The sequence below is a fragment of the Homalodisca vitripennis genome, chromosome 3 (genome assembly GCF_021130785.1).
Source record: "Homalodisca vitripennis isolate AUS2020 chromosome 3, UT_GWSS_2.1, whole genome shotgun sequence".
In the NCBI taxonomy this organism is placed as follows: Eukaryota; Metazoa; Arthropoda; class Insecta; order Hemiptera; family Cicadellidae; genus Homalodisca; species Homalodisca vitripennis.
This window is the reverse complement of record NC_060209.1, coordinates 9,672,918-9,699,879: the sequence shown is the minus strand read 5'-3', so window position 1 is coordinate 9,699,879 and position 26,962 is coordinate 9,672,918. Positions and strand designations below refer to the sequence as shown.

The window sequence follows — 26,962 nt, the reverse complement described above, 5'->3', positions numbered from 1 at the left end:
CCAGTTAACTCGGTTCCTTTTTTGTCTTATTTTTATTTTCTTGAACGGAAAAACAAATAGTCAAAACAAAAATTCAAAGAGTTATTAAACGCTGAAAACATTTTTCAAGGGCAATCAAAACTATTTAAAAAATTCCAAGATTTTATGAAGATAATGAATTAAGTTGTTAACATTTTGAAGTCGAAAGTCCCTCTTGGTAAGAAAATAATGTTTTTCATGCTCAAGTGAACAGTCCAATATTATTATGTTTATTTTTTCCTAGTAACCATTCACAAATAATATTTGACAGGTGAAAGTCATGCTGAAGGTGGCGGACAAGATGGAAGCCTCACAATGCTTCAAGGCTGACAAGCGCCATAAGCAGGTGACCCTCTCGGACCCCAACCCCACCGCCAGCGTCGCTCCGCAGGGTCGCAGGGTAGACGTCACCGCCCCCAAAATGTTTGCCTTCGACGCCATATTTACGGAGGAAGACACGCCGGTAATATGAACATTATTTTGTATTTCATTAGATTTTTTAGTGGCATAAATCAAGAGAGTATAGGATTTAAGTGGTTACATGAGCTGGTTATTATTCAAATATATATAAAATAAACTAATATTTAAAACAATTGTTTGAAACATATTTCAATGAAACCTATTTAAAACACTACAGAGTATATCAGTTACGAAGTAATGTTTTACTGTACTACATATACAGTACGTGAGAAGTCAGAAATCCTTTATTCGGTTACATACAATACCTTTACATGAAAAAATAACCCAGACACCAATAATGGCGTGTGTGGGCATTACAGTTACTCTATAATTGAATTATTTTCCATTTTATGTGTGCCTACTTCCAAAGTGCAGTCCTCTAATCCTTTTATTGTATATTGCTGCTTCCACATTACATACCATTATCCATAGTAATCTTAATACAACAACCAATAAATATAAATACATTCCCCCAATCCTACATTATATCTATCACTTATAAATATATATATATATATATATATATATATATATATATATATATATATACAGAAACAGTATATAAATAAACAGAGTATAAACAGCAATAACAATAAATAGAATACTACATGTCATAACAATAACAATACAAACAACAGAAAAGTGACCAAGCTTAATGAACTCTTCATGCAAGAAAATGTTATAATTGACAAGTAAATTATTTATAAAAATAAACATAAAACAAGAATATTACCACCAGAGCACAAAACAGCTGTCATGCTTATCACTCAGACAAAACCATGCACCAATTTTCCCCAAGGTACCTTACTTTTTGTTTGAAAGTAAAAATACTTTTGGATAAACTTTACTAAACTTGGAATACAATAAATAAACAACAAATATACACAATAAATTATACCTAACAACCATATATAAACTATGAAAACGGAAAAAAATATAATCGTATGTGGCTCCTATATATTATATCATTAATCTGGAGGTAAGAATGGCGTTAATTAGTATTATACTCTGGAGTATGTTGCCAGAATGACATCAACTCCACGGCTCTGGTGGATCTCCTGCACGCTGTTATCAACGGCAGTGACGGTTGTCTCCTCTGCTTCGGCCATGCCAAACTCGGTAAGCCATCAGAACAATATTAAGTATTGCATTGTAACAGTAATAATAGATAATCAGTAAAATAGGTAATCAAGAAGCGAATACTTAGATTTACATCTTGTGTAGTTTGTGAGGAAACAGGAACTTTTCCGAACATTTGCCACCGTTCAATGAAACAAAATATCATACAGACGGATATCATACTGTACTCTTTTAAACTCTTATTCTGGGATATTTTCAAGCAGAACTTTCAAAATGCTTGAATACAATATTTCTAATCTTAAAATGGAAATAAAAATCATAAAGATGCAATAAAGATTTAAAACAAAATTTAAGTGTTCACTACTAAAACCCTGCATTATAAAAATAAGCCAAATATGATTCAACACTATTGTTAATACAAAAATATAAAATACCTATTGTGGATTTAAGAAAAATTAAGAGAAATTACCTTAATCAAGGAAAAATAACATAAAATTTTATAGAGTATGATTGATCTTTATTTGTTTCGCCCATTTCTGACGAAATTGCTCAGTTATCTGTTTTTCACTGAAGTATGGCTCTCAATTTCTTAGCGTTAGCAAACATTCTATCACTCAAGAGACTGGAAAATTGTCACTGTCTGTCTGTACGACAACTCGATTTCGAATTCATTTGAAGTTTTCCATGAAGCTTCGTTTCAATATAGGTTTCATATCAGAGTTCAATAAAGGTGCATGTCACTTCATTGCCTGAGCGTATGCAAATATTTTTTACATTGGTCTTATGAGTTACCATGGTGGCAACGTATGGTATTATAAACAAGCCAGGTATGGGACATGTTTGATATGTTAAGATTTTTAACCTAACTATTCCAACATCTTCAATATTAGCCACTTTGTGAGTAGACTTTAATTTATAGATTTAAAAAGTAATAGAGTGAAAATTCCATCTTAGAAATCAGTGCACTTATCACCAAAATGTTTAATTATTCGAAAACTTAAGGAAACAGAATTTTTTTCCGGACATTTGCCATCGTTCAGTGAAACAAAATATCAGTAACACTACGTTTCGAGATCTGCAATCTGATCTCTTATTCGGGTAAATAACTAACCTAACACATAATTATTAACTAGGTTGAAATGAACAAATCATACCAGAGCGTTGTGACAAGCGTAAGTCAGGAATCACAACCACTGTTTTGTGCCAACTTCACTAAATCTAAAACCTGCAATTAAAAACTAAACAAAACACTTAATATTATATTTAATATAATTATTTAATCTTAGTTATTTACCTGAAGACGAGATCAGATTGCAGATCTCGAAACGTAGTGCTACTGATTTTTTTTGTTTCACTGAACAATGGCAAATGTTCGAGAAAATCCTTAGATTTAAATTCTACGTTTATTCATAATCATTGAGAAGACTACTCTTAAAGTATTACTCATTGAAATCAATTAAGGTCTCTTTATATGGGAACCGCTATGTTGCACACACGCTCCACTTTTCGAAAGTTGAGTTGGAGTTGGGGAGGGGGGAGTAGCTTCTCCTACTTCGGCCCTTAATTGTTTAAACGGTCTCCATGATCACTTAAACAGCTACATCATAAATGCTTTAAAATTATAATTAAGAATTGTATGCTTAATTATACTTTAGTTAGTAAAGAATTAAATTCATTATGTCAATTTTTTTATTTATTCGGAGAGTTATTCTGAAAAGCAGTGTGTAAACTTAGAAACGCTTGGGAATACAATGCATTCTCAATGCATTCTATTTATTTATTAATTATTTTCTTGAGTGTCAGATAATTTATATTTTGAATTATGTTAATATAATAAGCAGACAATCATGTTCAGATGATAATGCTGGATTTAAAAGCAGTGGGCACGTCTTTAATAATATAAAACATAAGAGACAACGCATGCATAGGCAATTTAATTATTTTTAAATCGGTTTCCGAGCAAATATTCCAAAAAGAATATTGTGAGAGTAATCCTGGGACATGTTAGTGTCCTTTACTGTAACTCTCTGCTTATTCCAGGAAAGTCTCAGACCATGGTGGGGTCTCCTGATGGCCCTTTGGGAGTCATCCCCTCCGCGATATCCTGGTTGTTCCGAGCCATCAACGAGCAAAAGCTGAAGACAGGATCGCGGTTCTCTGTCAGAGTTTCGGCCGTTGAAGTTTCTCACAACTTGAAGGACCTTCTCCTCGGACACGCTAACGGTAGGTTAACTCACATCACTTCTCGTTATGACAGCTTTTCGTCACGCAACACTATTTCTATATTTATATTAAAAAGCAATTTTAACGTTTTATGATCTTAAAAATGTGTAACACATTTAGTTTCTATATTATTATTCCATTTTTTATTTGAGGTGTCCTCATTTGTTCATTATTATTACCACCATATCTTAATATGTGTCTTCATGATCTGTTGAATGTCATGCAATATTAAACATTCTCTACCGTAATAAAGTATTTATTATTATTAATGGCGAGGTGAAAATTTTTGTATTGTGACCACTAGTCAATCGTATTTTTTTCTTGATTTTTATTTTATTCAGAGAATATTGCATTTAATATCTATATATTTTGTTTCAAATTTAAACAGATATATTGGATTAAAAAATAAAAGTAATAACCTTAAAAGTGGTTTTGACGTATCTTCAGCAAAATTTGTATTAAAATTCGTTTTTACTTAATTTATTTTTAAGCGAATGTAAGGTAAGTCCCAATATCATTGAGTAAAGGCTATAATAAAAATCAACAGAAAGACTAATTTTCTTCTAGGCTTAAATTACTCTACAGGTTTATTATCAAGAAAGATTTAATAAATTTATTTTTAGTCTTTTTTTAAATCCCGTCAGGACGAAGCTAAATTAAACTGGAATAGAAATTAATATTAGTGCTGAAATTCAATTTAGAATCACATGTGCTTTAAATATTGCTATGCCGTAAGTTAATCAATTTTACGTTGGATTCATTAATAAATAAATTAGTAGTTCATAGATTGATTTAAACCAGTATTTTACTATATATTTTGTCTATTTGCAATGATGTTTTGGCTTTGGAAGTTTTGTTGTGTGTTAAAGTCAATATAGCAAAGTATGAATTTATTGATTTTGTAAATTTTTACAGCTTTTAAATTGGAATTTAAGTAATCCAACCTGAACAATTCCATAACAAGGAAAGTCTGCAGAAGGAGTTATAGATCCAGAACATGCAATATTTCGGACATTTACGTAAATAATAATATGAGTAACTTATCGAACAATTATAAAACAAATCATTGTAAAACTCTACTAGATTAGAGAAGCCGTTCGTTATTTTCCCTCGTTGTACGTTGTTGTGGTTTATATTTATTTTTTTAATTTCTTAACACATTTTTCACTAACGTCAAGTTTTGTTATTTCAGATCAGATGTTTATGTAACGGTTTATTGACGTTTCGGTAAATTCCTTTGAAAGCATGCGAAAAACGAACATTCTTGACGCGAAACGGAGGTATTTTTTCCCAACTTCAACACGGAGCGACACTATCACGCTTGGATAGCCACTGAACGGAGAAACGCCCTGATATCAAAATGACCGCGATGACCCGCCCCTAGCGGCTAAAGAGCGAATAAGCGTGACGTATCGCTGACGCGAAATACAACAATTTTCTCCCCGTGCAAAACATACATCCATAGCCCGCAACAAGAAATAATCCCTTCGATAAGTTTGAAAACCCAATTCGTTTTTGCACAAACAATTTCTTGTTTGAAAATGTTTTGACGAAAATTATATGTTAGGCTATGTTGCTATGTTTTGAAGGTCTTTCAAAATATATAATCTGAGTGAAAACGCAATAAATTTTAGACAATTACAGTCATCTCTGATGTGTGTACTATTGAATGGGTGGTTTTATTTAATAATACCGCATTATAAATATAATTCGTGTTCTAATAACTGTTATGTTAACAATAAAAACAAAACACAGAAAACAATCAAAATTAAAATTGGGGATAGGCTTGTGGAGGATGCAACTGAGGTTGCGAACAAGTTTAACAGATTTTTCGCGTCTGTTGCGTGTGAGCAAAATCCTTGTCCACCACCTCCTCAAGCAAACCCCACGCGTATACAGTGACCAGTTTCCTCATTGGCACTGGCTCCTGTAGTTGAGGAAGAGATCGTGAAAACCATTCAACCGCTCCCACCAAAAAAAACAAACGACATTAATTTAATGTCGGCGTGGCTTATAAAAACATGCTCCAAGCGTATTTCCAAGCCACTAGTCCAATTAATAAATCAGTCATTCGAAGAAGGAGTTTTTCCCTCGCTCCTAAAAATTGCAAAGGTGAGCCCAATCTTCAAAAAAGACGACCCATGCTCTGCAAATAATTATCGGCCTGTCTCTATTTTGCCTGTTCTGAGCCAAAGTTTTGAAAAAATCTTTTTACAAAGAATGCTTCAGTTTTTGAATAATCACAACCTTCTTTCTGAACACCAATTCGGTTTCAGAAGGGGCAAGTCGACAATTGATGCAATTGTGAGTCTTGTTGAAATGGTGGTAGAGGGATTAGAAAGTCGAAATCTCACTTTAAGTGTATTTCTCGACTTAACTAAAGCATTCGACTGTGTCGACCACGTGAAGCTGCTTGACAAACTTGAATCCCATGGCATCCGAGGCGTGCCTCTTCAGTGGCTTAGCTCATTTCTAAGCCGCAGAAAACAGCTTGTTCAAATCTCAAACAAATTTTCCGAGCCGTTGCAGCTGAGATGTGGAGTTCCCTCAAGGATCAATTCTCAGTCCAATTCTTTTTCCCATCTATGTCAATGACATAGACTCATCACTACTGCACGGGAAACTTGTGCAGTATGCTGATGACACAACACTTTGTTTTACCAGCAAATCCAAAATGATTCTGGAACAACAAAGTTTTCTCGACGTCAACAGTTGTGTCCAGCACTTCAATAGCCTCAACCTCAAAGCAAATTCTTCAAAGTCAAACGTCCTGACTTTTGCACTGCGATCAGGAAATCTCAATGACGTTGCAGCCGTACTATTGGAAGACACAGTGCTGGATGAAGTCGAATGTTCAAAGTTTCTGGGAATATTCCTTGATCGAGGATTGACTTGGAATGCTCACATTGACCACGTTTGTTCCAGACTGTCCTCAGGCATTTATGTCTTGAGGTCTTTAGCCAAGTACTGCCCTACTCAGGTACTGATGACGGCGTATTATGGCTTGATCTACCCCCACCTCACTTACGGTCTGGTGTTATGGGGAGCCAGCGCAAACAACCATTTCTTCCGAGCATTCAAAATTCAGAAGCAAGCGATTCGCATAATCGCAAAAATGAAATTCCGAGAATCGTGCAAAGAAGCCTTCAAAACGTTGCAACTGTTGACTCTACCTTGTCTCTACATTCTTGATACAAGCTCATTTTGTTTGTCCAAATGTGCATTAACCCGGGGCCGTGACATACACGAGTATGAGACAAGAGATGTCTACCGAACTGGAAGACACAGGACGGGGAAATGGGAATATTGGCTGGATGAATGTGGAGTGGCTGAAAATTTGTATGTTTGAATGTTGTTTGAGGCGAAATGAAAGTTTTAAATTTTAGATATTAATTTTAAAATATCTTGACTATTCATATACATGTGATAATGTCCTGGCAATAAAAAATTGATTTGATTTGATGTTTATTTGCCACATGCAGACTGTGAACAAAGCCCGGGAGTCTACCTGCGTGAAGAGGTGCAGAACTACAGCGAACTGCGCGTTCCTTCAGCCGAGAAAGCTGCGTATTACTTGGACTCAGCACTGGCTGGACGTTCTGCGCAGGCGCACTTTCTGTTCACGCTTCACATTTACCAGTACAATGTTGCTTCCAAAGGCGCAGGTAAGTTTGATTTATTCTCCTTACATAAATATTCGAACAAATCCAACAGTCCTTTGTTTGAAGTGTGTTTTTGATGATGGTAGGATTGTGAAGGAAGCAGGATTTTTCCAGACATTTGCCATCGTTCAGTGATTTTTATCACTGAACGATGGCAAATTTACGAAAAAATCATGTTTACTTAATAATCCAACTTTTGTTTATTTTACTATACGTAATATTTACATCCATTTAAACAATGAATATCGATGGCACTAATAATGTTCGCCTGCCGATTTTCAAGACTATAATAGCTACTATTCAGAAAGTTTGTTGCAATACTTCTAAATATTACCATAGACACTATTACTATTATCACGTGGACTAAGTCAGACGCCACAGTGTGCTTGTTGTGGTGTTAGAGTACTTTAGATCAAACAGTATAGAGCAACACTGAACAGGCGTTGACTACATGTACTCGTATAGTTCCACGTCTAGTTCAGTAGTTTACAGCGGTCCAATCAATTGAAACAACATAATGATTTTTATCTCTTTCAAATAACTTTCTTGAATACAGATAAAATCTTTTTCGTCACTCGACTTGAAATTGCAGGCCTAACAAGTAGGGAATTTCGAAATATTATTATCAACCTCAAATAAAAACTGCTGAAGATAAAAATGTGAGGTTAATACAGCATTTACATGAGCTATGGCTGCATAGAGTGACATAGTTTTATTAATAATTAAAATTTTTAAAGAGGAAGCATATAAAAAAATAATTTTACACAAAAGTCCTTAATTAAAAAAGTATAATTAACTTAAGTCTTAAATCATTAAAACATGTCACTCCCTGAAGCTATGTTCATAGTGAAATAATTTTACTTCTTTATCTTCAGTCGTTTTTATTACAGCCTAATTAAAACATTGGCCTCACTTCTTACTTTGAGTGCCACTAATTTCACATGGAGTGATCAGACAAGTTTTATTACTTTTTCTGTGTTCAGTGACTTTACTTGAAGAGTTATACATTTTTGCATAAAATACATTTAAAAAAAATATGAATAGATTGCCCCACCTTACAGTAAAGCGCTGATTGAGGCAGACGCCATAGTTAACGTGGTTTAGTGTTCGACTACTTAAAACCACACAGTATATAGCCACAGTGAAGGTGTTAACAGTCTATTGCTTCGTAGCGAAAGTTATTACATACAGTTTTGGTTCGGATTATAATTGTATGAAATAATTGTCAGTACAGTAAAGACTAAATTCCGGTATGAAATAGAGCTCCACAACACGTATTATCAACATTTAACCAGCGCTGGTGGCATGAGTCATTAAACGCAATTAAGCCGACTTAGGGTAAAAATCTGTTGTGCAAGTTGACGTTATTGAGCTGTCTGATGGCTTAGCTGAACAATATCGGACACTGCAGCAGGCCAAGATTAATGGACCTGGCTGAACAAGAATAATGATGATCGCTGGAGCTCGGTGAATACAGAGCGGCCGGTCAGATGGGGACAACACTGGAATAACAGAGTAGCGTTCAGGCCTATTAGACTGGGTGAGTGAGTAGTCCTACTGCTTACTTGCGAACTTCCAATCCTGTGTTACTTGGACAATTACAGCTTTTTAATTAGCTACTTACTCAAATTACTCGTGTAGTAGAAATATTATAAATTATTGTGTCATTAAGTAGCTATATTATATGTCTACCATCACTTATTTTCAACTCTGAAGATTTTCTTTGTCTTCATCTTGTATTATTTTGGCATACATGTAATCATTTGATAATAAATAAACAGTTTACTTTGACCTCGACGTCCTTTCGACTCGTTGATACCAAAATTCATAGAAGTATACTAATTATATGTAACAATGAAAATGTTTGAGCTTAAGGTATTCAAATTAGTAATCTGGCAATATTTCATGAGTTTTAGACAAAACTTTGACGTTTAGTAACTTTTTTAATCTGCAATAAAAAGTATTTGTCAGCTTTCAAATAAACAGCCTCAGTGAAATGGAATAAGGGAGCACTTCTAATGGAGGGTGAATGGTGTAGTTTTCTCTAACTAAGGTAGGTCTTATTAAATCAAAATAGAAATCTCTATAACTTATAATAATACTTAATCTGTTATATAAGGAATGAACGAAAATACAGTATTATTATTGATAGTTTGAGAATATATCTATACGTAACCGCTTACAAAAAGACACTGAGCGATTTTAGTTCACGCAGGGTGGGGTGAATACCCCTCCACCGCTGTGATGCCGCCCTCTCCCAGTATACCCATCACTGCTCGGCACTCGCCCGCTTGCTCTAACCTCTGACCTGGCCACTGCCACTTAGCGGCTAACCTCACACTAAAACGCAAGCTCCCTGGATACGTCTATGACTGCATTAGTCTTTTCAATTAATATTTTACGCTTGTATAGACCTACACACAAAAATACAATACACTTCAGGAATAGGTAAGTATCTGCAGTGTTAACAAAATGGCGTAAGCGAGACACGACCCAAACAGATGATAAATTGGAGACGAGGATATTTTGGTCCCACTCCCCACCATTGGTGGGGCCCCTCCTGCGCGTGGCTGCTTCGATATTTGTTTCTGCGCAGGTTTCTTTGGGAGCGGTTTATCTACAGTTTAACTACAAGAAAACAAACTCTCTCTCTGTAATTTTTAGTGATATTATGTTCTCGCTAATATTCATTCATATTCAGTTGCAGGTGGACGGAGCAGACTTCACCTGATAGATCTCGGACTCTGTGAGAGGACCAAGCAGAGTGCAGGCCTGAGTCTCTCCGGCATCGGCAATGTTTTGTTGGCCATCTTCAACGGTCAGCGGCACCCTCCTCACAGGTAATCATGCGCGAGGAATGTAATTGCACATCAGTTTACAATGCAACTTGGTCGAAGTCTTGTGCACAGTGTAAAAACTAGCTAACGCAAAGTCAAACGAGTTATGTTACGTTAAGCACGTTCGTGACTTATTATGTTATATTATATGTATATTGGATCTACTTATTCTGGAACGTTTTTTCGTGTGTGCAGGGAGTACAGGTTGACGCAAGTGCTGAAGGACTGTCTGACCTCGCTGACCTGTCACGTGACTCTACTAGTCCATGTTTCTCCAGCCAATCAGAACTACCCGGAGACCCTGGGCACGATCCAACTGGCAGCCAGGATACACCGCATCCGCCGGCGGAGAGTAAAGGTATTTATTTTACTACTTGCGAAGAAAGATCCTTAAAGATAAATGTTGCCTTAAGTTAACCATTGGTTATTTGTACAGTTTGGAAATTCAGCCGCTACCCAGGTAGCTGGAGAAGATCTTGGCCGCGTGACGGGGTCCAGCGATGTCGACCCTTCCAGTAGTGAGCAGTCGGCAGACACGGTCATCTACGTGGGCCGATCGGAGGAGACGGACGGTGAGCACCCTCCTGTGTACCTGCCCAGCCTCACGTCAGGGGACAACCGCTGCGCCATGGGCAAGGCACTCAGGGGCAGCGGCGTGGAGAACAGGATGATAGGATCTATTAGCTCTAAACAGACAGCATCAAAGTCCATGCCTTGCTCTCCGCAGAGGCTCTCCTCGGAATCCACAGGCCAGGACAAAAAGTTTTCGTCCCACGGTAAGCAGCTAATATCCAACAGTGCGAAATCATCTCCAGTAAAATCGAATCCCTCAAAAGACTTGAAATATGCAGATCCGAAACAACTGGAAGAGAAGTGGGTGGATGGTCCGAAAATCCCAAAATCTAAAGTGGTGGAAGCGAGACATTTAAATCTTCTTCACAAAAGCCGCCAACACTTATTGTCGAAAAAGGAGACTTGGATCGACGGACCATTAAAGTCTAACCAGGATTTTGGCTACGGGTTCATGGATTACCACAAGAAGTCGATGATCAAGAAGTGGTTAGAGAATCAATCTTTGCTGCATCACCGTCATAAGTCGGGCTGTACCAAGGAGAAAAGTTCCAGGGGGTATATCACGAGGTTCAAGACGTGTGGAGGAGAGAGGAGAACTGAAGGGGAGGGAAAGTGTAAATCTACCTCTGGCAGTTCTAGAGAAGAACCGCAAAGAAGTTCAAGGGATTTGAGAGATGAAGCCTATGAGAGGTTCAAGGCTAGCAGGGGACAGGCGAGTGGCCAAGAAGATGGCGATGGAGACGAAGACGTAGAGGTTGTACCACCTCTAGCCCAGACCACAGTTGTGGCTCAAAACGGAGAGTTCAGTAGGGGTAAGTAAGATTTGATTAATTTGAGTATATTATATAATATATAATGACATTGTGTATAGTAAAAAGTAAAAACTTCAAATATAATTAATAGCATCATGTGAATATTCTAGTAGTTCCAGTGCAAATGCTGCAAGAAGACCAAAGTGTAGAAGAGGAAGAAGATGATATTGAAGTTGAAATAGTGGAAGTTGAGGAATCTGAAGAATCTGTTCCCATGCAAGACTCGTGCTTGCAGGTAAGCTCACTTCATTTAATATTTTAATTGGGCCAATGAAGTTCCGAGCGACTGTTACAACTAGAAAGAACTATACTCAGTTTGTTTATGAATCTAGCTCGGTTAACGGAATTACAAAGGGGGAATCTTAAGTAATTCAGAACTTTTGTAACTAGATTGTATAACTGACACCTATGAATATCTGAAGAAGGTATTGCGTTAGCAATTCTGTAGTATTTCACAAATCCCAGTTTGATTATTAACCAAAATATTTTAATCCCAGTAAATAACTTTTTAATCATTGTAAGCTACATGTTGTGGAAAGTAAATTGTCAATAGTTACTTTTGGAAAGATTGACCGTAGTTAACGATAAAAATATCCTATAATTATACATTGATATTCTTACTGAAATATTTAATATTCCTAGCAAACATATTTTAAGCCAAAAATTTAGGTCTATTATAAACTCTCGTTAAAGCCTTATTATGAACATCTTTAATACTCTGGGCTTCATAAAGATAGGCCTCTTTATCGGAGATTATACTTAGTTCTGTCCTTAGCAGTATTGGTGCAATTCCCTTTATACCTGACGTTCCTAGGTGACAGAAGAGGACATTGCTCTCTGTATGGGTGAGGGAGAGAATCCGTTGCCGGAAGTGGACCAGACAGAAGATCCAGTAAAACCCTTCGGTCAGCGGAATCTTACGCTGGTCTCCACATTTACTGGTAAGGAAGCCTTTTGAAAATTAGATGATTGACTCTATCTCCAATAGTGGTTATTACTAATTGTTATAGCCTGTGCCCCTGAATAATACTAAGCGATATTTTCCAGAATAATCGTTTAGTGATGGTCTCCCAATATAATTTCATCGCCAAATGAAATCTCGCTCTAGGTCATAAAATTATTGTAGGTCCTAACCCAACATATCCAGTATATGTAATATCTAAATTTTATATGTATTATATATTAAGAATAGTGGATTCCCTCCGAAATAATCCAGTTGGGAGTCTAAGAAAGTGTTTAATATTGTAAAAACTTTACAAAATTATGTTATAATAATGTATAAATACTTTAAGCATAACTACATTATGTGTAATGTTGTTGCTTTGAAGACTCTATTGGCTGATGTGAGGTCTTATGTTCAATATATATTCCATTTAGACGTTATTTTTTGTGTTTGAAACAACAGGATTTATCATCATTACAATTCCACAGTATCTACTTAACGCCTACACACATAAACGCGCGAGCGCGTTCATTTGGACAAACGGTAGTTTTGGAGGCTAATGATCATGACCACCGAAGATGCAGAAAATTTCCTGAAGTTACATCTTGAGGGAGAAAGCAATATGAACATTTTTATAAACCTACCTCAAAAACAATGTGAATATGAAACAACTGGTTCAAGTCTTGCATTGTTTGCTAACAAGGAGCTTTCATAAAAATCTTACTTAAGCAGAACTACTTTGATAATGTTAATTTGTTGATGCTTTCAGATTCTTTAACTGTGGCCTACGACTATGAGAGACTGATCACCCAGCGACTACACAACTTCACTGAGGGCTCTGCTTGGCTGGGCAACAGAAACAGAGCTCCTCTTCTGCAGAACTCTAGAGGTAATAACGGTAGTATAAGGTTGACTTTGTTGCTACTTACGAATATTAGAGGACGAATTTCATTGGTGTTGCTATGTTGATATCCAATAAAATAATAATTATTAACTTATTTTCATATAATAACACAATACTGCATAACATATGTTTTAAAAGTTAGGTTTTATTTCAATATAAATATTGTAAAAAGAGAGACTCTGTGATAAATTATAACCTATGTGAGGATTGTCATAAAATTTAGGTTGTAATAATTTTTAGATTAATTACAAGCTTAATGTGTAGTTTTAACTCTCAATAATAAGTTTACGTTACTGTTCAGTTTAGCTCCAGTTCACCTTTCTCTTAGTATAGCGTCTGGAATCTGACGTTGTCACAGAATTTACTCCTGGAATCTGGAGTAGTGTTCGTCTGAAGTGATCCAAAAAAGTTTGGGCCGAAAAAGTTTAAAATGAACTCTTTATTTCGTTCCAATTTCAGAGACCCAAAAAAAACAAAATATTGTAGATTGTATTACTCAAATCTATGACGGCGTCAGATTCCCGACGCTGCACTAAGAGGAAGGTGAACTGGAGCTAAACTTAACATTCACATTATATCTACCCTTTTAACCATAGCTACGTTATACAATAAACTTCTGTTATAAAACTGTGAGTAATTACAATATGCCAAAAAATGAGTATATGGGAAAGTGTAAAAGAGCACTACTACTTGTTTTATAATGTACAAAATCTCAAAATCCTACAGGTATCCACAAAATAGTGATTTTCCTTCGTTATCGTATACAAACTATACTCTTGAATAACAACCAAAAGTTAAATGTAACGTATTCAAAACTGAAAATATATATTTTTGTCCGTAATTAGAATAAGATAAATAATTATACTTTGCACATCTAGGTATGGTAGATTACTCCCGACTGGCGAGTCTAGATACAACCTGTCCTCCGCTAGAGAACCGTCCTCTGGCCCGCTGTCAGTCTCTGTCTCTTACAGACATGCTGCCCTCCACCGAGCAGCTCAGCGACTATGACAACAACAGTATCGTCAGCGAGCCTGCCTACATCTTGGTGAGCAATACTCATTACATAGACATACCCTTCTGGCCCGCTGCCAGTCTCTGTCTCTCACAGACATGCTGCCCTCCACCGAGCAGCTCAGCGACTATGACAACAACAGTATCGTCAGCGAGCCTGCCTACATCTTGGTGAGCAATACTCATTACATAGACATACCCTTCTGGCCCGCTGCCAGTCTCTGTCTCTCACAGACATGCTGCCCTCCACCGAGCAGCTCAGCGACTATGACAACAACAGTATCGTCAGCGAGCCTGCCTACATCTTGGTGAGCAATACTCATTACATAGACATACCCTTCTGGCCCGCTGCCAGTCTCTGTCTCTCACAGACATGCTGCCCTCCACCGAGCAGCTCAGCGACTATGACAACAACAGTATCGTCAGCGAGCCTGCCTACATCTTGGTGAGCAATACTCATTACATAGACATACTCTTCTGGCCCGCTGCCAGTCTCTGTCTCTCACAGACATGCTGCCCTCCACCGAGCAGCTCAGCGACTATGACAACAACAGTATCGTCAGCGAGCCTGCCTACATCTTGGTGAGCAATACTCATTACATAGACATACTCTTCTGGCCCGCTGCCAGTCTCTGTCTCTCACAGACATGCTGCCCTCCACCGAGCAGCTCAGCGACTATGACAACAACAGTATCGTCAGCGAGCCTGCCTACATCTTGGTGAGCAATACTCATTACATAGACATACTCCTCTGGCCCGCTGCCAGTCTCTGTCTCTCACAGACATGCTGCCCTCCACCGAGCAGCTCAGCGACTATGACAACAACAGTATCGTCAGCGAGCCTGCCTACATCTTGGTGAGCAATACTCATTACATAGACATACTCTTCTGGCCCGCTGCCAGTCTCTGTCTCTCACAGACATGCTGCCCTCCACCGAGCAGCTCAGCGACTATGACAACAACAGTATCGTCGTCAGCGAGCCTGCCTACATCTTGGTGAGCAATACTCATTACATAGGCATACTCCTCTGGCCCGCTGCCAATCTCTGTCTCTCACAGACATGCTGCCCTCCACCGAGCAGCTCAGCGACTACGAGAAAAAACTGGCCACTCTCAATTGGCCATGGATGAAGATTTGTAAGATATCAGGATTTTGGCCATTTGCCGTGCTATTTTTTTAAACAAACCGAAATACTTCGTTTAGATAACTGATATCTCCTCTCTTTTTAGGTGTTATGAACCTAAGATATATTATATTTAATTATATACATAAATAGATAAATCAACAAATGAGTATTAATTATACGTGAGCAACATCAACAGTTGTCTACCATCACTATGTTCATGTTTGTCATTTCTTTAATTTTCGCGCATTCCTAATTAATTACAAACGTAGTACTTCTTTTTTTCTTACACATAAATATGGAAATTTTTCAAAATCATGTGGCTGTTTTAAGGTTTGGATCTAAAACATTTGAGTATTTCAGATCTTTACGTGTAAACAATAGTCAAAAACTTTCTTAGTGGTTTTCTAGTTTGTTCTTTATAAATAATTACAAAATCGTATAGTTGTTTAACAGACTAACTCCTAGCCGTGGCAGGTTTGTTTCCATGTTGATATTTACATTTTCAGGTTAACTAGAGCTGGTGCAAAGATTGCTTTAGGTCAAATGTATTAGATTTCCCTAGTATACATTCATATATTTTGTAAAACTTAAAGTTCTATCATGTAATGTTAGAAAAAACCCAGTAAAGTGAGATAAAATGTTCAAATGAGTTGGTTCATGAGTCGGTAGAAAGGATTTTCTTTCCAGTCTTGTTGTACTCAAGCCAGTATTCAAGTTACTGAATGATACGGTTGAATGAGAATGTGTATGCATATGATCTTTCTCGCGGCTTTCAAGTCTTGTAAGTATTCAAGTTGTTCAATAAAATGGTTAAGAGCGGGTAAGCAGATGGTGTTCCTCCTAGATTTAAGTCGTATTCATGTCAGTATTCAACCTTTTGAACGATTTTGGAAGATGGGTACGCAGAATCACTCTCTCGCGTGTTTAGGTTGACAACAATGGACAACAACTCGTCTATAATTACTACTACATAAGGTTTGCAATAATGTTTGACCTTTTAATTGTGATGTCTCAGTGTTTTGATAGTATTCTGTTACAGGGAGGTGACCAGCTGTCTGACAAGTTGTGTGATAAATGCAGACTGAGGTTCAACAGCAGCGACCTCTATGAGACACCACTCTACGCTAACCTGTGAGTAATGAGCTTATATCTGATACATCACGTGACACTTGTACTATAATACCCAATGATAAGACTAGTGTAGTTTACTACTGAGTATCAGCAGGTTCTATTGTACTCATATTTAGAGACAATATATTTTAAACGTATTTTGAGAGGAACTAGTCAATCAATCAATCATATTTTTATTGCTTTCAAACAATGTTATATTGTATTTGCAAACGTCAATAAATAAAGCTAAAAATCCTGCAATATGCTATAAAGCTAAAGATTCATTCACTGCTCGCATACATACATTAAATTACATTCTCCCTCTCATTCGTACATGGCTTCAGCATCGGTACTAAGTTACGAAAATTTAGTGGTCCCAGCGGCGTAACATGAACTCACTAAAAGGTCCAAGTGTTGGTACATAGTCAATAACTCGACATCAGTGCTATAATAAGCAATTTCATATTTGACATAATAAACATTTGCATATACCCATGTGATTTTTCTCACATGCCTAGGATATTTCCCCTAAAACCTTCTGCCACTGGAATATCAATATTTATTACTGGAAATTGAGTTTTTACTTATTTGTATTCTCTTGTAAGCACAGGTGAACTCGGTTAGTCTGCTTGTCTGAAAAAGGAAATTAACATTAAAACTCTTGTAATTATTTTATAATTAATTTTAAGTTCATCCCCTTAAAACGTATTCACATATAATAGCTACTACGAAGGTTAATTGGCTCAGCGTCTAGCGAAGTCTGTCTCACCAGTTTAGGATGAATATCTCGTTCTTTGTGTTTGTCTATCCAAAAGCGACAACTTTTAAATTAGTTAACTTATAGCGTTGAAATTAGATGTGAAACTCCATTTCTGCTACATATATACAGAAATAGAAAATGGTAAAAATCGGTCTATTGGATATCGTTCTCTTGGATTGTTATCATCTGAAGCAAAGTACATGGTAAATTCTTGACTTTGCTACATAAACTAATCTTTACTTATATTTTTGCATACGATACATGGGCTGTTTCTCTCACTTCCATGTTTATTAAATTAAATTGTCATTATTTGTATGATAAATTCACGCCATGCCAACTGAATTCGAACACATTATCATAAATACAGAACTATAAAATAAGATTTTATACTAATGATATAACGGGTTCCGTAGCACCAAGATTTTTACATTGATTGGATTACTTGGAATATTTCTTATTACTCCAGTAACGTTAAACTGTACGTTATATTTTCATAATAAAACATTATAATTAACATTTTCAAATTATGTTTTCCATTAAACTTGACAGTAAAAACAAAAGATATTATAAATTCAGATTATTTGCTTGAGCTACGGTCCACCTTTTGCATGATAATGTCAAAAAAGATTGCTTCCACAGTGGTATGTCAGAGTGAAAGTCGTCTACAGTATTCAAATGCTGGGCCGTTACAAAGAGAATGTACAAGCGTCATGGAACATAAACGGTAATGGAGTGGATCCCTGGGGCACTCCGACGCTCTTCCAGGTACCGACTTCCTCCCCCTTTCCACCCGTCCAAACTCTTTATTCCAAAACAGGTTAATTCTCGTAACAAAGTTTTCCTGTTGTTCGTTTCGCCTAGTTAATTTTTTAGGGTTGCCTCGACTTAAGGAGACAAAAATATTTTTCCTCAATTCCATAGCATAACACTGTCGAAATTTATAAATTAAAATATTAATTTTTCTGGAAATAATGATTTAGTTATAAGAGAGAATGGAAGCAAAACAATATGCAATGATTTGTTGTGATAATACTCATTGTGACTGCCATTTTTTTAAGGAAATCGAATTTACAGACCCAAAAATAAATCATTCCCTTATACTGCAAAATATGTGTACCCCAAAAACATTTCGATTAGATTAAAACAAATTATCGGAATCAAAAGCGTTCTAATATAAAGCTTCACACAATATTTTTGTGATTCAAACACAACAATTGAACATAGACTACTTAATACTATAATTTATTAATGCAACACATGGAGCGATTAGAGTTTAAATGAATAACCCAAAAAATATATATCAGGAGAATTATAGTGTTGACATCAAGAATTATTTGAATCGATAAAGTTTAATTTTTCTAAACAGTATTCCTGTCTTTCGCACATATCTATAAATATACGGCAGAATAGGTCAAGAAGATCTAGAAGTAATTGTACCAATGTAAATCAATCATCTTTATTATATTTGACATAACAGAGTTGTATTAAATATAGGTAATGTAAAGTAAAGATGTCTTATTTTACCAGGCGAAGTTAGGGTTAAGAAGCCCTCTCTAACACAACCTGGGGACCAACGAACGCCTAAAAGGTAACTTCCGAACCATCACCAATGGCTAGGCTGGGAGTAATATAAACTGTTACATTACTCGGAATACTCTTCACCAAAAAGTTTCCATATGGAAATCAGTGTTAATGGATTTAGTTTACTATTCTGCGGGTTTTAGTAGAGCTTTCCTTGCGCTGAACAGGCGGAGTTTATCTGCTCTGCGGCACCCGGACGGAGCATCCAACCCCAACCTGAAGCAGGCGGGGGAGCGGGAGAGCGAAGTGAGTGAGAAGGAGAACGTGACCCCAAGGCCGCGGAAGAGTGAAGATGACAGTGACGAAGATCCTGCAGTACCTCCGCCTTTGCATGGCAACCTCTTAACTCTCACCAGAGACTCGTAAGTCTTACATGAAGATTATTACTATCATATATATTATTTTTCCTTAATAATTAATATGATTTAAAAGTCAAGCACAAAAAAATTATAAAACCAAACATTCAAAAGAATTTGCACATTATGTGCTAGCTTAAATAACACCAATAATAAAAAATAAAAATATATAAATTCACAGTAAAATAGTCGTAAATGTATTTTCTATTACAAAATTTTTTCGTATTATTAAACCATCGAATTAATTTTATGTGGTACATTTCAGACATGGTTTATACTATCTATAAAATTTGAGCCGTGAAAGCGGTTGTTTATGCACAAAACATTCCAAGGAGTTACAAAAAATAAACAAACGATTCTTTTACCGTCAATGAAGAAGTAGAATGATATTTTTACTTTTAAAAATTATTTTAAGGACCACAACATCTGTTCTGAACTTAAATTACCTCATACAAGTAACTGAAGAAGGAAAATATATTTTTAATTTGTAATATGAATATAAGTTATGAGCAATAAAAAATTTAAAATTAAATTTTTTGGCTTTTACGTCTAATGGAATTTTTTTCTTGTAACTGGGACTAATTCTTTTTGTTCTTTTCATCGTAATTTGACCTCACCCGTTTTAAAATTAGCGTATTCAAGACGTCAGTTATTTCATATTAATAAATTATACTTTAGAAGAAGAATAGATTTTAAAAAATTGTCAACCTTCATCAGTATAAACAGTAATTAGACATAAAACACATATTGATTGGTTAGTAACAGCAAACTTTGCTCTACCCTAATTAGAATACACAAATAATTAAGAGAGCATAAAATCAATCATTCGTTTAGTTGAAGGATTTGGATTGTAGAAGGTGGTCGTTAAAATGTTTATCCTGATCCATACATTCGTCGACCAATTATGTACACAAAGGACCACATTTGGTTTGAAAGTGAATACAAATGTATATATTTGTACAAAACATCGTTGTGATGTTGATGTTGATGTATTTGCAGGTTGAACAGGACGAAAGGCTCGCGGCCGTGTGGGGTGACATCAGTGAGCGGTGGCCACAGTGTACACGACCCTGGAGGCACAGGTACGTCAGATAACAATAAATTACCACCCATGGACGTTCCTACTGACTCAATGCCTGCGGCTATTCAATAATTAACCCTTTTATTTGAATTAATGAAATTTTCGGTGCGTTGTCAGTGATTACAGTTCTCTTTTCATGATATTTGTCTCATTTATTGTATTCGGTATATTTGTAGTTAAAATTTCTACTAGGGAAACGTTTCACAGATTGAGACTTGGTCTTCATATAATTTCTGTATCTCTCTGTACTATGATTAATGAAGACCTTGTTATTCAACGAAATTAGAATTAATACAAGTTTTCAAATTGTCCATACATCGATATTACGTTTAGCCTAATCGTTGCTAAAAACTTGCCAATGATAAGTGAAGAAATTATCATTTCATGTTATTTATGTGATGTTTAGTTATAATTTAAATATTTTGTATAGCCTAAAAATAACATAAAAATAATTACCATTCTATTACGATAAAAATAATTTTAAATATTAAAGTTGAGAATTATTTTAATGAAAACATATATTTTTTCAATTTCCTGTATGTGATGAGACATACACACACACACACACACACACACACACACACACACACACACACACACACACACACACACACACACACACACACACACACACACACACACACACACACACACATATTAATCTCATAATATATGTAAGACCATAACATAAAGAAAATTGAAAAATACATTTTTTCATTAAAATAATTCTTATCCTTAATATTTAAAATTATTATGTATAATTTTAAATCAAGATTTAATCACAAAAAGCCGTTGCTCCGCCAGGGCTCGAACCCGGGTCTCTCACTAGCCAGGCGAGCACGTTACCACTAAGCCACAGAGCACTTACTTTTACGATTATATTACTTTTTTATTTAACCGTTTCTGTCACATATGTGTTTAATAACCAAACTAACATATGATCTGAAAGCCAACTACCTGTCAAACGACTTTTAACATTCATTAAATTTGTATAAGCGGCAATAACCTGATTTAATTTGTCAATAAAGATTGAATCAGACTATTGCCGCTTATACAAATTTAATGTATAATCATGTAAAAAACATTCCGCACGGGCTTGATAATTTCTAAACGATAACAGTTAAAGCAATAAAACTTGGTACATCATTACTGCACCTATAAATCTACTTTTTGAAGTAACTACTATTTTTTCATCTCAGAGGCATAGCCCTTTAGGTGTCAGAAGAAAATCTTAAATGGAAGCATAGGTCGAGTAGTACATCAAATTAAATGTCTATATTAGTAGAGTGTAATATCGCAAATGCGATATCAGAAGGGTCCACTCTTTAAAAAATTACGTTGGTTTACAATGTAGCCTAAGCCCGGTTCTAGATGGTTTAGTATTCTTTTCTTGGCTGAAGATGTGAAAGTTAAACTTAGTAAATGAATACTGGACTAAACAAGCAGTTTTTAAGGTAGTTAGTGACTCTTTACATCCAATGGAAGATGGTCTTTAAGGACTTTGGGGGGAAATTTAACGTAAGCATAGCTCAAGATGTACATTATTTTAAAATTTTTAGACCATTATTCATTGTATTTGGAGAGTTAATCATAAGTACCTTAAAAACTATTTCTTCAATCCTGGATTCATGCACTAAGTTTAACTTTCACAAGTTGAGCCAAGAGAAGAATATTAAACCACCTATAACAGGGCCTACATTAAAGTATTTCCAACTTTAAACCAGCGTAATTTTGTAACGAGTGAACCTTTTCAGGACGGATTTGCGGATTGTATTTTACTAATGCACACTAATATACACTAATACACAGTAATACACACTAATACACATTAATACATTCCGATACATATTCCGCTGTATCTACTATCTATGCTTGTATTTGTAAATTGACTGCTGCCGTTGGAAAATAAATAAATACACACTAATACACAGTAATAAACACTAATACAAAGTAATACACACTTATACACAACTTTAATTTTATATACTACTCCAGCTATCCTCTAATTTCCTTCTGATTCTTTGCGGGTAATCTCCCTGACATGATTAAAAATAATAGTTACTTTAAAAAGTATTTTTATAGGTTCAGTAACGATGTATCAATATATATATATATATATATATATATATATATATATATATATATATATATATATATATTGATTTGTCTTTTGTGTCCCAATTATGATTTTTGCAACAAAATTATTCTTTGATTGTGAGCAAGTAATTTACTAATGTTTCCTTAAATATGAATAATTATTGTTAATTACTAACATTATTATGTCTGTAGGCATGCAGTACTGCAAGGCGGACGTGGAGCGGCTGGAGCGTGGTTGGAGCGAGGCCCAGAGGTTGCGGGAAACCAGAGGTGGGCGTCCCCCGCTCCTGACGCCGAACTCAAGATGGCACTCTGAACGTGAGTACGTGCACTTCTCTTTTATAGCAGTAAACAGTAGGATAAGCTAATTTATCAAAAAATCCTTAAAAATATTGTTAATTAAATCATGATATGAAAGTATTTACTTGTTTTGAGTGTCTACTAATTCGTTATAAATATGTGGTGGAAACCATCCTAAATTATTTTTATTACTCTACTTTTTCTGTATTGTTATTTTCCATTGTTAGAAAGAGATTCAGACTTTTGAAACTTTAAAGTACTGAAATACTTCTCTTGAAAAGCATTGGTATGAGTGTACATTTTGTTTTCTATAACATAACTTGTACATTCCCTCTCCCGATTGACTAATGTCACAACCAAGACTAGTAAATGTCCAATTGCAGGAATCACGTTCTCTCTGGAAACAAAAAACTTCTATAATCAAAGATCTCAGTGTCCTCCGAATTCCCTCTGAAAGCTAATTATGTGTAAATGTTCTAACATTTTGCTAATTATGTGTAAAAATGCTCTACAATTTTTTCAAACTTCACCGTAATATCTACATTTGGTACCACACACCACGCAAAGTTTTTTTATAAGTTAATCCAGACTGGCTTTTCTGGGATTCTATTCAATGTAAGCACAATCTTATCTGAGAAACTTTGTTGTCTTGGGAATACAGCTCTAGAAAGCACGTAGCACACGTGCGAGCTTCCTTCGATTTTGGAAATGTATAAAGTTTAGAAATATCTAGTGACTGAACCATCCCATATTTAGAAAGCATTTGATATGTAATTATCATCTACTCTTAAACTATGAAACCTCTGTAAACACAATCGGTTCATAGAGCATGATTAAATATTTTGTACCCTTAGCTTCTTTGCAGCTCCAAAGGACTATATTATTTCTGGAAAGATCAGTATCGATTATGATATTTAATAAATAAGTAGCCTGTTGTATAATGAGGGGCTCAGCTTGGTTGGATAAGCAGGATCAATTTCGAGTAAAGATGTCAACCGATGCTACACCAATAAAACTTGGCTGATATAGTTTCAGAATTGATTGAAATTTAATGTTCCAGACACATAAGCATATTTGTTTACTTCTAAACAAAGTCGGATGAACTTGTGTACATAACTTAGTGTACATAACATAGTGTACATAACATAGTGTACATAACATATGTACATAACATAATGTACATAACATAGTGTAAATAACATAATGTACGTAACATAGTGTACATAACACAGTGTACATAACATAGTATATATAACATAGTGTACATGACATAGTGCACATAACATAATGTACATAACATAGTGTACATAACACAGTGTACATAACATAGTATACATAAAATAATGTACATAACATAGTGTACATAACATAATGTAAATAACATAGTGTACATAACACAGTGTACATAACATAATGTACATGACATAGTGCACATAACATAATGTATAATAACATAGTGTACATAACATAGTGTACATAACATAATGTAAATAACATAGTGTACATAACACAGTGTACATAACATAGTATACATAACATAATGTACATGACATAGTGCACATAACATAATGTACATAACATAGTGTACCATAACATAATGTACATAACATAGTATACATAAAATAATGTACATAACATAATGTACATAACATAGTGTACATAACATAGTGTACATAACATAGTATACATAAAATAATGTACATAACATAGTGTACATAACATAGTGTACATAATATAGTGTACATAACATAGTATACATAACATAGTGTACATAACATAGTGTATATAACACAGTGTACATAACATAATGTACATGACATAGTGCACATAACATAATGTACATTACATAATGTACATAACATAATGTTATGTTTCAGCTCAGGCGGATCCACAGCATTGGTCGGGCTGAAGGGAGGACCACAGAAAAGAGATCAACAACGTTAGATATAATTGGTTCAGTTGCAAAAACGATTTATGATTCCCAACAGTAAAATTGCTCTACAATTCTACATTGTTAAAACGGCCATGGCAATTAGGATTATCTAATAGTTGATCCTAATGAAAGGAATATTTGTCTTTGATGTATGGTTTATACATATTTTATGAAAATGTCTTTTCATTGTAAAATGTTGCGATTTGAAAGTACAGATTGACGATATTTCAGTAGTTACAATAGTCGGAAAACTCAATCAATAGATTATAACACGTTATTGTTATACTACCTGTTAAATGAACTTCGCATATCTTATGAGAATCAGTCGATGGTCTTAATGTGGTAAATACAAGATAAGGTTAGTCCTCCATACATTTTAAATTTTTTTTGTTTCTTTAAAAGTTTAACCAGTGGAAGAATTGTTTCTCTACAAATGAATAAATGAAATGTTTTATAGAATTAAAGATTCCGGAGGTTCACAAATGTATTTATTTATAATTTTTATGACATTTTAAAATTAGTTCAATTAGAGTTTTCACAGGAAAATATTTATTTTGAAATTAATTTCATATGTCATAAATAGATAAACAGTACGGTTGAAATGGTATTCCTAGTGAGGCCGAAAAAACCTTAATTTGTTTTGTCACTTAGTTAATTGTGTCGAGTGGACAGTTAGAGAAAAGTATGGTGTATACCGAAGACGTAAGATATAAATCTTAACAAAAAGTTTCACTTAACTGTCCTTTCAACACAAACAAATACGTGTGGACATCCGAGATCATTCCAATAGTTTTATAATTTTATTTCCTAAAACTCCTTACCTATACTTACAAGCAAGTAACAAGTACACTTACTAGTGTAGTCATATTTGTATTTTTACCATACTAGAATGAATTTATTTTCCTACATCCAACGAAGAACGCTCCTTGTGTAATTTACCAAACGAACTTAGTATAGAGAAGACACTAACAGGTCTAGAAACTTTTGTAATGTCCTTGCCTTGGATTATTTGTTACTACCCTGTTATGCTGAACTGCTGCCTTGTTCTTTATAAGTGACGGTTGTACATTGTGTGTCCTATGTAAGTATACATATCACCAAGCTTGGACCAACGCTTTCTCGACTATCACGCTTTCGCTTGTCATATTCCTCTCTATTTTGTACAAACCTGTTTAAAACACTCTGTAATAAATATTGTTTACGTTGTACCAAGTTCAGTTTCATTTCTTTACCCAAAAGTGACAAAAAGTCCGATTTGCTTTAGTTTCGCATAACAATTTATTCTGCCTCCATAAAAGGTGCATTCTGAAAATTAACCTTGTTAGAAAATGTAAATACATTTTACGTAAATATTATAAAATGTGGAAGTAGCAAAAGAAAGGGGTTAATTAAAGATTTAGCTAGTAGTCCTAATATCATTAAGTGTACCTAAATTTCTAGCCAATTACTTGATTTGTCAGTTATCTCTATTTTGAACTAAAAAATTAGCGATATTCGGCTAGAAAATTGAATGGAATCGACTAAATTAGTGTTACAAAGTAAATGTCAATAGAAAATAACATAGTACAAAAACAACGAATATGTGAGGGTTACCAAGATTATGGAATATTTAATTAATGTTGTTTTGCTAAAGTGTTCCAAATCCGTTATATTAAATATTCCTAAAATAAAACCAGTTATCTTTAAACCAAATGATTTAAAGATACACATAACAGTATGTCATATGATTAACAAATTAAAAAAACAAAACCATTGAATAAATTTATTAATCACGTTTTAGTTTATTGTACAATAATAGAATAATGTAAAAATATTCAAGGTTCATTAATATTTAAACCAGTGCTTTATAAATGTTTGAAGATATTCGTTTATTAATAGTAGACAATTTTATTTTTACTACCTTCACATTAAAACCTCTTTCTATAAAAAAGTTGCTGTAATTTATTTTAGAGTGAAAACTGAAACTTAATATTACAGTTTCTATGCTATCTTTTGTTTTAATGCTGATAATGGTTTCTTGTATTTCCGATAGTTTGGAATGTACTATAGGGAATACTCGTAATGACATTATGGAAGTTATCGATTTAAATCT

General features: G+C 34.9%; 1 protein-coding gene across 2 annotated transcripts in view; it reads left to right on the top strand.

The window, feature by feature from the left end:
• The window catches only part of LOC124356574 (kinesin-like protein CG14535), a 109,170-nt gene extending 83,092 nt beyond the window's left edge, over positions 1-26,078 (top strand). The window contains exons 3-18 of one of the 2 annotated variants that reach the window (XM_046807654.1): positions 290-481; positions 1,503-1,596; positions 3,598-3,780; positions 7,263-7,445; positions 10,144-10,282; positions 10,475-10,637; positions 10,716-11,664; positions 11,775-11,899; positions 12,479-12,605; positions 13,377-13,496; positions 14,390-14,559; positions 16,692-16,783; positions 19,271-19,465; positions 20,459-20,541; positions 22,830-22,955; positions 24,815-26,078. In XM_046807654.1, the coding sequence (XP_046663610.1) occupies positions 290-481; positions 1,503-1,596; positions 3,598-3,780; positions 7,263-7,445; positions 10,144-10,282; positions 10,475-10,637; positions 10,716-11,664; positions 11,775-11,899; positions 12,479-12,605; positions 13,377-13,496; positions 14,390-14,559; positions 16,692-16,783; positions 19,271-19,465; positions 20,459-20,541; positions 22,830-22,955; positions 24,815-24,846 (2,973 nt within the window). In that variant the 3' untranslated portion in view covers positions 24,847-26,078. Of the gene's footprint in view, positions 1-289; positions 482-1,502; positions 1,597-3,597; positions 3,781-7,262; positions 7,446-10,143; positions 10,283-10,474; positions 10,638-10,715; positions 11,665-11,774; positions 11,900-12,478; positions 12,606-13,376; positions 13,497-14,389; positions 14,560-16,691; positions 16,784-19,270; positions 19,466-20,458; positions 20,542-22,829; positions 22,960-24,814 lie in introns of both variants that reach the window. The other variant, XM_046807653.1, reaches the window with a different exon arrangement.
• Positions 26,079-26,962: the final 884 nt, after the last annotated feature.